This window comes from Ovis canadensis, chromosome 2, assembly GCF_042477335.2.
Source record: "Ovis canadensis isolate MfBH-ARS-UI-01 breed Bighorn chromosome 2, ARS-UI_OviCan_v2, whole genome shotgun sequence".
In the NCBI taxonomy this organism is placed as follows: domain Eukaryota; kingdom Metazoa; phylum Chordata; class Mammalia; order Artiodactyla; family Bovidae; genus Ovis; species Ovis canadensis.
Window position 1 is genome coordinate 36,442,887 of NC_091246.1, and position 14,738 is coordinate 36,457,624.

The 14,738-nt window shown below is 39.0% G+C and overlaps 1 protein-coding gene across 8 annotated transcripts in view; it reads left to right on the plus strand.

Annotated features, from left to right (window-relative positions):
* Nucleotides 1-14,738, plus strand: part of FRMD3 (FERM domain containing 3) — a 352,790-nt gene that overhangs the window by 179,115 nt on the left and 158,937 nt on the right. Inside the window, exon 1 of one of the 8 annotated variants that reach the window (XM_069575858.1) lies at nt 6,247-8,090. The exons of the other annotated variants lie outside the window; for them this stretch is intronic. Coding sequence (XP_069431959.1) covers nt 7,935-8,090 — 156 coding nt within the window. The 5' untranslated portion in view covers nt 6,247-7,934. Of the gene's footprint in view, nt 1-6,246; nt 8,091-14,738 lie in introns of those variants that run through there. 8 annotated transcript variants of the gene reach the window in all.

The window sequence follows — 14,738 nt, forward strand, 5'->3', positions numbered from 1 at the left end:
AGCCCACTGTACAGAGCGAAGTACATCAGAAAGAGAAAGATAAATGTCATATACTAACACATGCATATGGAATCTGGAAAGATAGTACTGATGAATTTAGTTGCAGCGTGGCAGTGGAGAAACAGGCATAGAAAACAGACTTATGGACAGAGGCGGAGGGGAGGAGGGAGATGTATGAAAAAAAAAAAAGAGTAACATGGAAACTTCTAATACCATATGTAAAATAGATAGCCAATGGAAACTTGCTGTTTGACTCAGGGATCTCAAACAGGGTCTCTGTAGCAATCTAGAAGGATTGGATGGGGAGGGAGATGGGAGGGAGGTTCAAGAGTGAGGGGACATATGTATACCTATGGCTGATTCTTGTTTATGTTTTACAGAAAACAACAGAATCCTGTAAAGCAATTATCTTTCAATTAAAAAATTAATTTTTAAAAAGTAATTAAATGTAAGTGGACTAGATGCTCCAATCAAAGGACACAATGTGGCTGAATGGATTAAAAAAATAAGACCAATATATGTCCTGTCTACAAGAGTTTCATTTCATATCTAAACACACTCACACAGACTGCCACTGAGAGGGTGGAAACAAGTATTTGTGCAAATGAAATGAAAAAAAAAAAAGGCTGGAGTAGCAAGACTTTTATCAGACAAAATCAGTTTTAAAACTGTAAGAAGAGACAAAGGAGATATTATGTAATGATCAAGTGATCAATCCAAGAAGAAGACAGAAGAATTGTAAATATACAGGAGTTCCCAGGTGGCACTGGTGGTAAAGAATCTACCTGCCAATGCAGGAGACACAAGAGACATTGGTTTGATCCCTGGGTTGGGAAGATCCCTGGAATAGGAAATAGCAACCTGCTCCAGTATTTTTGCCTGGAAAATCCCACAGATGGAGTAGTCTAGCGACAACTGAGTGACTGAGTCCACATACACATGCTCCAATAGAGGAGCACCTAAATACATAAATATTAACATATATAGAGAGAAACTGACAGTAACACAATAATAGAGGACTTTAAACACCCCAGTTACATCAATGGACAGATCAGCCAGCCAGAAAATCAATAAAGAAACACTGGCCTTAAACTATACTCAAGACCAGAGGACTATATATTAGCATATGTATGTGTACACACACACACACACACACATATATACATATATGGCAACTGCATACACATTTTTTCAAGTGTACATGGAACATTATCCAGGATAGATCACATGCTATGCCACCAAACAAGTCTCAGTAAGTTTAAGAAGATTGAAATCATATCAAGTACCATTTCTGACCACAGTACTATAAGACTAGAAATCAACTGCAAGAAAAACTGGAAAAAAAAAAAAAGAATGTGTAGAGGCTAAACAATATGCCACTAAACAACCAATGGGTCGGTGAAAAAAAGAGAGGAAATTTAAAAATGGAAAAAGAATGATCCAGAATCTATGGGACACAGTGAAAACAGTTTCAAGAGGGAATTGTATAGTGATATAAGCCTGCCTCACGAAACAGGAAAAATCTCAAACAATCTAAAATATCTAAGTGAAAGTGAAGTTACTCAGTTGTGTCTGACTCTTTGCAACCCCATGGACTGTAGCCTACCATGGGATTTTCCAGGCAAGAATACTGGAGTGGGTTGCCATTTCCTTCTCCAGGAAATCTTCCCAACCCAGGGATTGAACCTGGGTCTCCCGCATTGTAGGCAGATGCTGTACCGTCTGAGCCACCAGGGAAGTCTAAGGAACTAGCAAAAGGGCAAGCAAAACTCAAAGTTAAAGAAAGAAATAATAAACATCAGAGCAGAAGTAAATGAAATGAAGACTAGAAAAACAATGAAAACAATTAATGAGACTAAGAGCTGGTTCTTTGTAAAGATGATAAACCAGACTCATCAAGAAAAAAAAAAAAAAGAGCCTAAATAAGTAAAATCAGAAATGAAAGAAGAGAAATTACAGTGGACACAATAGAAATACAAGGGATCATAACAGCTGGCAGCAAGGATACGCCATGTCCAAAGTCAGGGGCGGCCGCTGAGAGGAGCTACCCCACGTCCAAAGTAAGGAGCAGTGGCTGCACTTTGCTGGAGTATCTGTGATGAGATACAACACGTCCAAGGGAGGAGAAACCCAAGTAAGATGGTAGGTGCTGAGAGAAGGCATCAGAGGACAGACAGACTGAAACCACAATCACAGACAACTAGCCAATCTGATCACATGGACCACAGCCTTGTCTAACTCAATGAAACTAAGCCATGCTGTGTGGGGCCACCCAAGAAGGACGGGTCATGATGGAGAGGTCTGACAGAATGTGGTCCACTGGAGAAGGGAATGACAAACCACTTCAGTATTCAGAACCCCATGAACAGTATGAAAAGGCAAAAAGATAGGACACTGAAAGATGAACTCCCCACGTTGGTAGGTGCCCAATATGCTACTGGAGATCAGTGGAGAAATAACTCCAGAAAGAATGAAGGGATGGAGTTAAGCAAAAACAACACCCAGTTGTGGATGGACTGGTGATAGAAGCAAGGTTCGATGCTGTAAAGAGCAATATTGCATAGCAACCTGGAATGTTAGGTCCATGAACAAAGAAAATTGGAAGTGGTCAAACAGGAGATGGCAAGAGTGAACGTCAACATTCTAGGAATCAGTGAAATAAGATGGACTGGAATAGGTGAATTTAACTCAGATGACCATTACATTTACTAGTGTGAGCAGGAATCCCTTAGCAGAAATGGAGTAGCCATCATAGTCAACAAGAGTCTGATATGCAGTACTTGGATGCAATCTCAAAAACGACAGAATGATCTCTGTTCGTTTCCAAGGCAAACCATTCAATATCACAGTAATCCAAGTCTATGCCCCAACCAGTAATGCCGAAGAAGCTGAAGTTGAATGGTTCTATGAAGACCTACAAGACCTTCTAGAACTAACACCCAAAAAAGATATCCTTTTCATTATATCGGGCTGTTATGTAAAAGTAGGAAGTCGAGAAACACCCGGAGTAACCGGCAAGTTTGGCCTTGGAATACGGAATGAAGCAGGGCAAAGGCTAATAGAGTTTTGCCAAGAACACACTGGTCATAGCAGACACCCTCATCCAACAACACAGAGAAGACTCTACACATGGACATCACCAGATGGTCAACACCAAAATCAGATTGATTATATTCTTTGTAGCCAAAGATGGAGGAGCTCCATATAGTCAGCAAAAACAAGACCAGGAGCTGACTGTGGCTCAGATCTTGAAATCCTTATTGCCAAATTCAGACTTAAATTGAAGAAAGTGGGGAAAACCACTAGACCATTCAGGTATGACCTAAATCAAATCACTTATGACTATATAGTAGAAGTGAGAAATAGATTTATCAGATAGACAGAGTGCCTGACGAACTATGGACGGAGGTTCATGACATTGTACAGGAGACAGGAATCAAGACCATCCCCAAGAAAAAGAAATGCAAAAAAGAAGAGTGGCTGTCTGAGGAGGCCTTACAAATAGCTGTGAAAAGAAGAGAAGCAAAAAGCAAAAGAGAAAAGGAAAGATATACCCATTTGAATGCAGAGTTCCAGAGAATAGCAAAGAAAAATAAGAAAGCCTTCCTCAGCAATCAATGCAAAGAAATCAAGGAAAACAATAGAATGGGAAAGACTAGAGATATCTTCAAGGAAATTAGAGATATCAAGGGAACATTTCATGCAAAGATGGGCTCAATAAACGACAGAAATGGTATGAACCTAACAGAAGCAGAAGATATTAAGAAGAGGTGTCAAGAATACACAGAAGAACTGTACAGAAAAGATCTTCATGACCCAGATAATCATGATGGTGTGATCACTCACACTCACCTACCGCCAGACATCCTGGAATGTGAAGTCAAGTGGACCTTAGGAAGCATCACTACGAACAAAGCTAGTGGAGGTGATGGAATTCCAGTAAAGCTATTTCAAATCCTGAAAGATGGTGCTGTGAAAGTGCTGCACTCAATATGCCAGCAAATTTGGAAAATTCAGCAGTGACCACAGGACTGGAAAATGTCAGTGTTCATTCCAATCCCAAAGAAAGGCAATGCCAAAGAATGCTCAAGCTATCACACAGTTGCACTCATCTCACATGCTAGTAAAGTGATGCTCAAAATTCTCCAAGCCAGGCTTCAGCAATACATGAACCGTGAATTTCCAGATGTTCAAGCTGGATTTAGAAAAGGCAGAGGAACCAGAGATCAAATGGCCAACATCCGCTGGATCATCGAAAACACAAGACAGTTCTAGAAAAACATCTATTTCTGTTTTATTGACTATGCCAAAACCTTTGACTGTGTGGATCACAATAAACTGTGGAAAATTCTGAAAGAGATGGGAACACCAGACCACCTGACATGCCTCTTGAGAAACCTGTATGCAGGTCAGGAAGCAACAGTTAGAACTGGACATGGAACAACAGAATGGTGCTGGCGACGGAATGAAACACCAACACTGCAGAGTGGTTTGAATCTTTGTATTTTAACACTCGCTTCTTACAGCTGCTTTATTTTATATCCCTTGCACAACAATCTACAGGGCAAGTTGCCAAACACCATAATTCAGCGACTATACAGTACACAGGCGCAGGGCGAGATAACCTTTACCTTGACTTATTTACAGCAGCTAAGACTTTGTTTTGGGGAACTTCCTTATCAACTTAGAATCCGTTTTGTCCCTGGGTCTGTTCCTTTTGAGGAATCAGAGAAACATCCTTGTGTGCAAGAAATGTTCTTTTCCCACGGGAACAAACAGAGGATTCTTAGCTGAACATCTTGTTTGCAAGAATGTTCAGCCCTGGTTGAGAGTCTCGTTTGCAAGCACTTCTCAACCTTCCTTATACCTTGTTCCCTACATCTCCCCCTTTCTTTTCTTGTAGGTGCTGAATAAGCGCTTGAATACGCAAAGCTTCTTCTCTCAGTTGTTTCCCTTTTTGTCAGCGCCGGTAGACTATAAAAGCAATAAAACATAAAGCAACAATTAACAAAGTATTTACAAAGGATGTTGTTAACAATGTAGATATAGTCCTAAAGGATTAAGGTTATCTAATCTTTTTTGAAAACTCTTCAGTATATCAGAACCAAGAATATCAGGCAGCGTCTTACTAAAAGTTGACAGTATAGTTTGTTCCAGTTCCATGATTTCAGCAGTTAAATTCTGGTGTCCCACTAAAGACCTTTTCACCTTTTCCCAACCTTCACTCATATTAAAGGGAACAGGGGTTACACATAGGTGAGATGAGTTCCAATCACATTTTAACACACTCTTTGTAGCTAACACAGTCACTTGATCTCCTAACCAGGAAACAGTGTGTTGTAAATTCAATACATCAGTAGCCAATTGAACATCCAAATCATGCTGTTGTTGCCACAATAAATGAGCATCTTTATGCCACTCCCTGACAAAATCAGCAGTCTGTATGCCCTGATGCAAAGCAAGACCTGCTACCATTGCTGTTGCTGTTACTGAAGCCACGGTGAGAACTGATGCGATGACAATGCCAAGCATTCTTCGAGATCGATGGAGAAGAGTTTGTACAGCATTCACAAGATGAGTGACAGCAAAAGAGTCCGACCAAGGTTGAGTAAGATTAACAGGCAACCAAAGTTCAGTCCAGGCTTTCACAATGACCAAAGAGTAATTACTGGAATGGACCATCTTGTTTTCAACATTTTCCCACCAGGAACGATTTATACATTGAGTCAAGTTACAATCAGAACATGATATAACTCCCAGAATTTCATTCCAAATCCATTGCCCATACAGTAAAGAATAAGGAAATTTTACACATGCTATAGCAGAGTAAGATTTATTAATATGCAAGTGAACTTGAAATGGCCCCTTAGGATCATTAATATTTAAAGTAAAATTTCCCATCCATATAGTAAGGTTACCTGACACTGCCCATGATTATACACTGGAATAGTAAAAGCAAATTTATTTCTATCTTTTATTTGCAAAGGAATATTAAAAAAAACAATCCTTCAAATCTAAAACCATCAAAGACCAATTCTGTGGAATCAAAGCAGGAGAAGGGAGACCTAATTGCAAAGCTCCCATAGGTTCTATACATTTGTTAACTTCCCTTAAATCAGTCAACATTTTCCATTTACCAGATTTTTTCTTAATGACAAAAACAGGAGAATTCCAAGGAGACGTGGAAGATTCAATATGGCCAGATTGAAGCTGTTCTTCTACTAATTGTTCTAAAGCCTCGAGCTTCACTTTTGGAAGCGGCCACTGCTCAACCCATTTAGGGACATCAGTTAACCATTTCAATGGGAGAGCTCGAGGAATCTGAGCAGTGGCTACAAGTTTTCCGACAAGATGGTGAGCGTTGTTCCTAAAGAAAATAAAAGATCCCTTCTCCAGATAGTAATAGGTATATTAACAATGTAAAAAGAAATAAATACTTTCTTTCCATTAGACAATTGGCACGACAAAGGTTGAGCGCTTTTCCACACATCTGCTATAGATCCTAAGCCTGTTAAAACAAGAGGAATTTTTTCTTTTTTCCAATCATTAGGCCACTGCTGGAGAGAAATAACCGAAACACCTGCTCCTGTATCCACTAATCCTTCAAACTGTTTATCTTCAATAATCAGTGACATTAAAGGATGAGAGTCATTAATAAGCATTTCCCAAAATATACTTTGTCCCGTACTTCCAAAACCATTGACTCTCTCTTCCTACCTCAGCCTTGTCGGCAGCTACTGGAAATAGGGATGCATAAGGTGGTGCAGAAGGGTTAACAGCCTTGGAAGTTTGTTTTTTATTTGATAAAACCTTCCGAAAGGCAGTAGTCATTGCCTCTACAGAATTTGAATCCTCCCCAGAACTCACATCTCTATCTGTCTCAGTGGATGAATTTATACTATCATCCGGAGGTTTGGGCGGAGGCCGAGGTGAAGCCCTCTCCTCAAGATAACATGAGGTGGCCTCACTGTCAGCAGCCATTAATTTTAAAGCCTGCGTTATAGCGCTACATAGAGTCCACAGCCTTAAAGGAATCACATTTCCTTTTTGATGCTGCCTTCTTAACTCCTGCACCACTTTCCATTCCTTCAAATTCAGCTGTACTTCTGTTTGATATTGAAACCAATAGCAATGCTGCTCTATAAGGCAGAACAACTCACTCAAGCGGTGAGCAGACGTTTTAATTCCTATAGAATGCAGGAGCCCCTTAACCAGCTCCATATATTGTGACTTTAAAGACGGGGAATTCCCGTCATTTTCTTTTTCTCGACAGTCCCCCTTTCAGCGTTTCGCTCCGGGGTGCTCACCCTTTCAGATTTTTTTTTCTCTTCTCTTTTTCTCTATTTCCCCGAAAGTTCCCCTTTCAGCATTTTGCCCCGGGGTGCTCACCCTTTCGGTTCCTTCGTGCCCCACGCTGGGCGCCAGATGCTGGCGACGGAATGAAACACCAACACTGCAGAGTGGTTTGAATCTTTGTATTTTAACACTCGCTTCTTACAGCTGCTTTATTTTATATCCCTTGCACAACAATCTACAGGGCAAGTTGCCAAACACCATAATTCAGCGACTATACAGTGCGCAGGCGCAGGGCGAGATAACCTTTACCTTGACTTATTTACAGCAGCTAAGACTTTGTTTTGGGGAACTTCCTTATCAACTTAGAATCCGTTTTGTCCCTGGGTCTGTTCCTTTTGAGGAATCAGAGAAACATCCTTGTGTGCAAGAAATGTTCTTTTCCCACGGGAACAAACAGAGGATTCTTAGCTGAATATCTTGTTTGCAAGAATGTTCAGCCCTGGTTGAGAGTCTCGTTTGCAAGCACTTCTCAACCTTCCTTATACCTTGTTCCCTACAAATGGTTCCAAAGAGGGAAAGGAGTACGTCAAGGCTGTATATTGTCACCTTGCTTATTTAACTTATATGCAGAGTATATCATGAGAAACGCTGGGCTGGATGAAGCACAAGTTGGAATCAAGACTGCTGGAAGAAATACCAATAACCTCAGATATGCAGATGATACCACCCTTATGGCAGAAAGTGAAGAAGAACTAAAAAGCCTCTTGATGAAAGTGAAAGAGGAAAGTGAAAAGGTTGGTTTAAAGCTCAACATTCAGAAAACAAAGATCATGGCATCCGGTCCCATCACTTCATGGCAAATAGATGCAGAAACAGTGGCTGACTTTATTTTTGGGGGCTCCAAAATCACTGCAGATGGTGACTGCAGCCATGAAATTATAAGACGCTTACTCCTTGGAAGGAACGTTATGACCAACCTAGACAGCATATTAAAAAGCAGAGACATTACTTTGTCAACAAACATCCATCTACTCAAGGGTATGGTTTTTCAGGGGTCATGTATGGATGTGAACGTTGGACTATAAAGAAAGCTGAGTGCCAAAGAATTGATGCTTTTGAACTGTGGTGTTGGAGAAGACTCTTGAGAGTCCCTTGGACTGCAAGGAGATCCAACCAGTCCATCCTAAAGGGGATCAGTCCTGGTGTTCATTGGAAGGACCAATGCTGAAACTGAAACGCCAATACTTTGGCCACCCGATGGGAAGAGCTGACTCATTGGAAAACACTCTGAAGCTGGGAAAGATTGAGGGCAGGAGGAGACGGGGACAACAGAGGATGAGATGGTTGGATGGCATCACTGACTCATTGGACATGGGTTTGGGTAGACTCCGGCAGTTGGTGATGGACAGGGAGGCCTGGTGTGCTGCATTTCATGGGGTTGGAAGAGAGATGTTGTGGGGAGGGAGGTGGGAGGAGGGTTCATGTTTGGGAATGCATGTAAGAATTAAAGATTTTAAAATTAAAAAAAATATATACTTTGAATTAATGTAAAAAAAAAATAAAGTGAACATTACCCATGTGAAGATGCCAAAAAAAAAAAAAAAAAAACAAAGAGTTGGACACAACTGAGTGACTGAACGAAACTGAAGAGCAATTATATGCCAACAAAATGTACAACCTGAATGATGCATAAATTCTTAGAAATGTGCAATTTTCCAACACTGAATCAGTATGAAATAGAAAATATGAACAGACCAAGTATCAATAATGAAAATGAATCAGTAATTAAGAAAAACCTCCCAACAAATAAAAGTCCAGGACCAGATGGCTTCTCAGGAGAATTCTACAAAGCATTTAATACTTATTCTTCTCAAACTATTTCAAGAAATTGAGGAGGAAGGAATGCTTCTGAACTTATTCTATGAGGCCAGCATCACCCTGATACCAAAACCAGATAAAGTCACCAGAAAAAAGAAAATTACAGGCCAGTATCACTGATGAACACAGATGCAAAAATCCTCAACAAAATACTAGCAACCAAATTCAACAATACATTAAAAGGATCATGTACCACAATCAAGTGGGATTTATGCCAGGGATGCAAGGATTTTTCAATATCTGTAAATCATTGTGATATATCACATTAATAAATTGAATAATAAAAATTATATGATCATCCTAATAGATGCAGAAAAAACTTTGATAAAAGTTCAATTCTATTTATGATAAAAACTCTTAACAAAGTGGGTATATTGAAAACATACTTTACATAATAAAAGCCATATATGACAAGCCCATAGCTAACATTGTACTCAGCAGTGAAAAACTGAACACTTTTTCTTTAAGGGTAGGAACAACACATGGATAATCAGTCTCACCACTTTTATTCAAGTCCTAAGCACACCAGTTAGACAAGAAAAAGAAAGAAAAGAAAAATGGTAAGGAAGAAGAAAAATGTCACTGAATGCAGATGACATGATACTATATATAGAGAATCCCAAAGTCACCATGAAAAAACTATTAGAACTAATAAATGAATTCTTTAAAATTGGAGGATATGAAATTAACATACAGAAATCTGGTGTGTTATTTTATACTAACAATAAACTATCAGAAAGAGAAATTAATAAAACAATCCCATTTATAATTGCATTGAAAAGTATTAAATACAGAGAAAAAATTAAAAGCTAAAATTCCTACACTCAGAAAACTATAAGACATCGATAAAAGAAATTGATGACAACACAAACAAATGGCAAGTTATAGGGTTATCATGGATTAGAAGAACTGACATTGTTAAAATGACCATTCTTCCCAAGGTAATCTACAGATTCAGCACAATCTCTATCAAAAAACCAATTATATTTTATACAGAATTAGAACAAATAATTTTAAAATTTGTATAGAATCAAAAGACCCTGAATAGCTAAAATAATTGCAAGAAAGAACAAAGCTGGAGATATCATGCTCTCATTTCAAGTTATATTATAAAGCTATAATAATCAAAACAGTATGGTACTGACATGAAAACAGACACATAGATCAATGGAACAGATTGGAGATCCCAGAAATAAACCCACATTTATATGGTAAACTAATCTATAACAAATGAGGCAATCATATACAATGGGTAAAATATAGACTCTTCAATAAATGGTGATGGAAAAATTAGACAGCTACATGCAAAGGAATCAAACTGTCCTACTTTTTCACACCATACACAAAAATAAATTCAAAATGGATTAAAGACTTAAATGTAATAAGACCTGGAACTATAAAACTCCTAGAAAAAAGCATAGGCAATATGCTCTTTGGCATCAGTCTTAGCAGTATTTTTTGGATCTATCTCCTCAGTCAAGGGAAACAAAAGCAAAAATAAACAAAATGGATTGTATTAAATTAAAAAAATTTTGCACAGTGAAGTAAACTGTCAGTGAAATGCAGCCTACTGAATTGGAGCATATGTTTGCAAAGATATCCAATAAGGAGATAATACCCAAGATGTACAAAGAACTCATACAGCTCAACATCAGAAAAACCAGATTAAAAAGTGAGCAGAGGACCTAAATAGACATTTTTCCAAGGAATACATACAGATGGCCAACAGACACATGAAAAGCTACTCAAAATCATTAATTATCAGAGAAATGCAAATTGAAACCACAGTGAGACATCACCTCACATCTGTCGAAATGACTGTAATAAAAAAGATAACAAACACAAAGTGTTGATGGGGATATGGAAAAAGGGAATCTCATGCACTGTTGGTGGAGATGTTTATTGGTACAGCCACTGTGGAAAACACAAGAGATTCCTCAAAAAGTTAAAAGTGAGATTGCCATATGATTCAGCAGTTTCACTTGTGGATATTTACTCAAAGAAAACAAAAACACTGATTTGAAAAGATATATATACTCCAGTGTTCACTGAAGCACTATTTACAGAAGCTAAGATATGAAAGCAACCTAAGTGTCCACCAACAGATGAATGGATAAAGATGTGATTATATATATATGTGTGTGTGTGTATATATATATATATATATATATATATATATATTTCACTTCAGTTCATTTGCTCAGTTGTGTCTGACTCTCTGTGACCCCATGAATTGCAGCATGCCAGGCCTCCCTGTCCATCACCAACTCCCAGAGTTCACTCAGATTCACGTCCATTGAGTCAGTGATGCCATCCAGCCATCTCATCCTCTGTTGTCCCCTTCTCCTCCTATCCCCAATCTCCCCCAGCATCAAAGTCTTTTCCAATGAGTCAACACTTTGCATGAGGTGGCCAAAGTACTGGAGTTTCAGCTTCAGCATCATTCCTTCCAAAGAAATCCCAGGTTGATCTCCTTCAGAATGGACTGGTTGGCTCTCCTTGCAGTCCAAGGGACTCTCAAGAGTCTTCTCCAGCACCACAGTTCAAAAGCATCAATTCTTTGGCCCTCAGCCTTCTTCACAGTCCAACTCTCACATCCATACGTGACGACTGGAAAAACCATAGCCTTGACTAGATGGACCTTAGTCGGCAAAGTAATGTCTCTGCTTTTGAATATGCTATCTAGGTTGGTCATAACTTTTCTTCCAAGGAGTAAGCGTCTTTTAATTTCATGGCTGCAGTCACCATCTGCAGTGATTTTGGAGCCCAAGAAAATGAAGTCTGACACTGTTTCCACTGTTTCCCCATGTATTTCCCATGAAGTGATGGGACCGGATGCCATGAACTTCGTTTTCTGAATGTTGAGCTTTAAGCCAACTTTTTCACTCTCCTCTTTGACTTTCATCAAGAGGCTTTTTAGCTCCTCCTCACTTTCTGCCGTAAGGGTGGTGTCATCTGCGTATCTGAGGTGACTGATATTTCTCCCGGCAATCTTCATTCCAGCTTGTGTTTCTTCCAGTCCAGCGTTTCTCATGATGTACTCTGCATAGAAGTTAAATAAGCAGGGTGACAATATACAGCCTTGACGTACTCCTTTTCCTATTTGGAACCAGTCTGTTGTTCCATGTCCAGTTCTAACCGCTGCTTCCTGACCTGCATACAGATTTCTCAAGAGGCTGGTCAAGTGGTCTGGTATTCCTATCTCTTTCAGAATTTTCCACAATTTATTGTGATCCACACAGTCAAAGGCTTTGGCATAGTCAATAAAGCAGAAATAGGTGTTTTTCTGGAACTCTCTTATATATAAAAATATATATAATATATAATTTTAAATTTTATATATTTATGTATATACACAATATTGTGTATATAATTATATATATATAATTTAAAAATGAAATCTTGTCATTTGCAATAATATGGATGGATCTAAAAGGTATTAAGTTAAATGAAATTAGTCAGAGGAAGACAAATAGAACTTGATCTCACTTATTGTAGAATCTAAAAAACAAAACCAAAACAGACCCATAGATACAGAGAAGGAACTAGTGTTTGCTGGAGAGGAGAGGGTGGAAGGATGAGTGAAATAAATAAGAGAGATTAAGAGATACAAACTTCTGGTTATAAAATAAACTATGGGAATATAATGTACAGTATGGGGAATATAGTTAATAATATTGTCATAAGTTTGTATGGTGACACATGGTAACCAGACCTACCATGGTGATATTTTTTAGTGCATAAAATTATTGAATCACTATGTTGTACACTTGAAATTTTTTAAAAAGCAGACAAAAAAATAAATAGGGCTGGGAAATACCATTTTATATCTGTTTGAGTTAGAAAAAATGCGAAGATATCCAATGTAGGACAGTTTTTCTCCTTTGTAGTGGGAACCTCCTGGGTTTGGTTCAGATGAAGATAGAAATTAATTTGGGAAATAAGATTTAAGTACCATTATTATAAAGAAAATCACTCACTAGAGACTTCCAGTGGCAAGACATTCAGAGCTGAATGTACACAAGCAGGTTTGGAAATAATATTAAAGGCAGTTTTTAAGTTCAGCTGAGAAGAGACTGGAATGTAAGTGTGAGCATAGTGTATAACTTAGATTAAAAACAGTATAGATTAGGAAATGAGAATTTGAAGCAGACATATTTCTTCTTCATTTATGCTCCAGCAGATAGATATCTTTCAAAGTTCAATTGTAATTATATATGGATGGAGGTAATAATGAGAATGTCTTAGGCGTCTTGGACCGCTGCAAGAAAACACCATAGATCAGGTGCTTAAGCAGGACATTTATTTCTCATAGTTTTAAGAGGCTGGATAGTCCAAGATCATGGTACTGATGGGTTTGTTTCCTGGTGAGAACTGTCTTTCTGGTTGGCAGACAGCTGCCTTCTCCTATGTCCTCACATGGTGGAGTGGAGTAGGAGGGCTCAAGAGAGTTCTGGTCTTTCTTTGTTGTCTTATAAGGACACTAATCCAGTCGTGTGGGGTGTACTCTCATGACTTCTTTTGAACCTTATTACTTCCCAAAGGACTTACCTCCGGAATCATCACATTGGGGTTAGGGTTGCAGCATGTGAGTATAATGGGTGGGGGCACATTCAGGTCCATAACAAGGAGCAAGAGTTCTAGTGATCTATTGCTATGTAACAACTCTCTTCAAAACTTGCTGATTTAAAATAACACAGTTTTATTAAATTTCAGGATTTTGTGGGTCAGGAATTTGATTAGGGTTCAACTGGATAATTCTGCTCTGCATGGGGTTGTCTGGGCTCACTCAGCCGGTGGCTGGTATGGTCTGAGTGTGTCCAAGACGTCTTCATTCATGTGCCTGGTGCTTCAGTGGGGGTGACTAGAAGGTGGGGCTTGGGGACTCCCTTCCTCTGCATGTGTTTTCAGGGCCTTTTCCACATGGCTTTTCTAGCAGAGTGTTTGGACTTCTTACATAGGTTCCAAGTACAAGTGGAACCATTTACCAAATAACTGTACAAAAACATTGGATTGATAAGTTTTGGACATGTTGAGTTGGGATGACTATGAGCTGTTGAGGCAGAGAGGTTTACAGTTTTCTAGTATTCATGTATGCATGTGAACGTTGGACTATAAAGAAAGCTGAACACAGAAGAATTGATGCTTTTGAACTGTGATGTTGGAGAAGACTCTAGAGAACCTTGGACTGCACTGAGATCCAAACAGTCCATCCTAAAGGAAACCAGTCCTGAATGTTCATTGGAAGGACTGATGATGAAGTTGAAACCCAATACTTTGGCCACCTGATGCAAACAGCTGACTTATTTCAAAAGACCCTGATATTAGGAAAGATTGAGGTGGGAGGAGAAGGGGACAACAGAGGAAGAGATGGCTGGATGGCATCACCGACTCAATGGATATGAGTTTGGGAAAACTCCAGGAGTTGATGATGGACAGGGAGGCCTGGCATGCTGCATTTCATGGGGTTGCAAAGAGTTGTACACAACTGAGTGACTGAACTGAATTGAACTGAAATGATATCAAATCTGGTTTTGAATTAATCTAAGCAATGCCTCAACCTA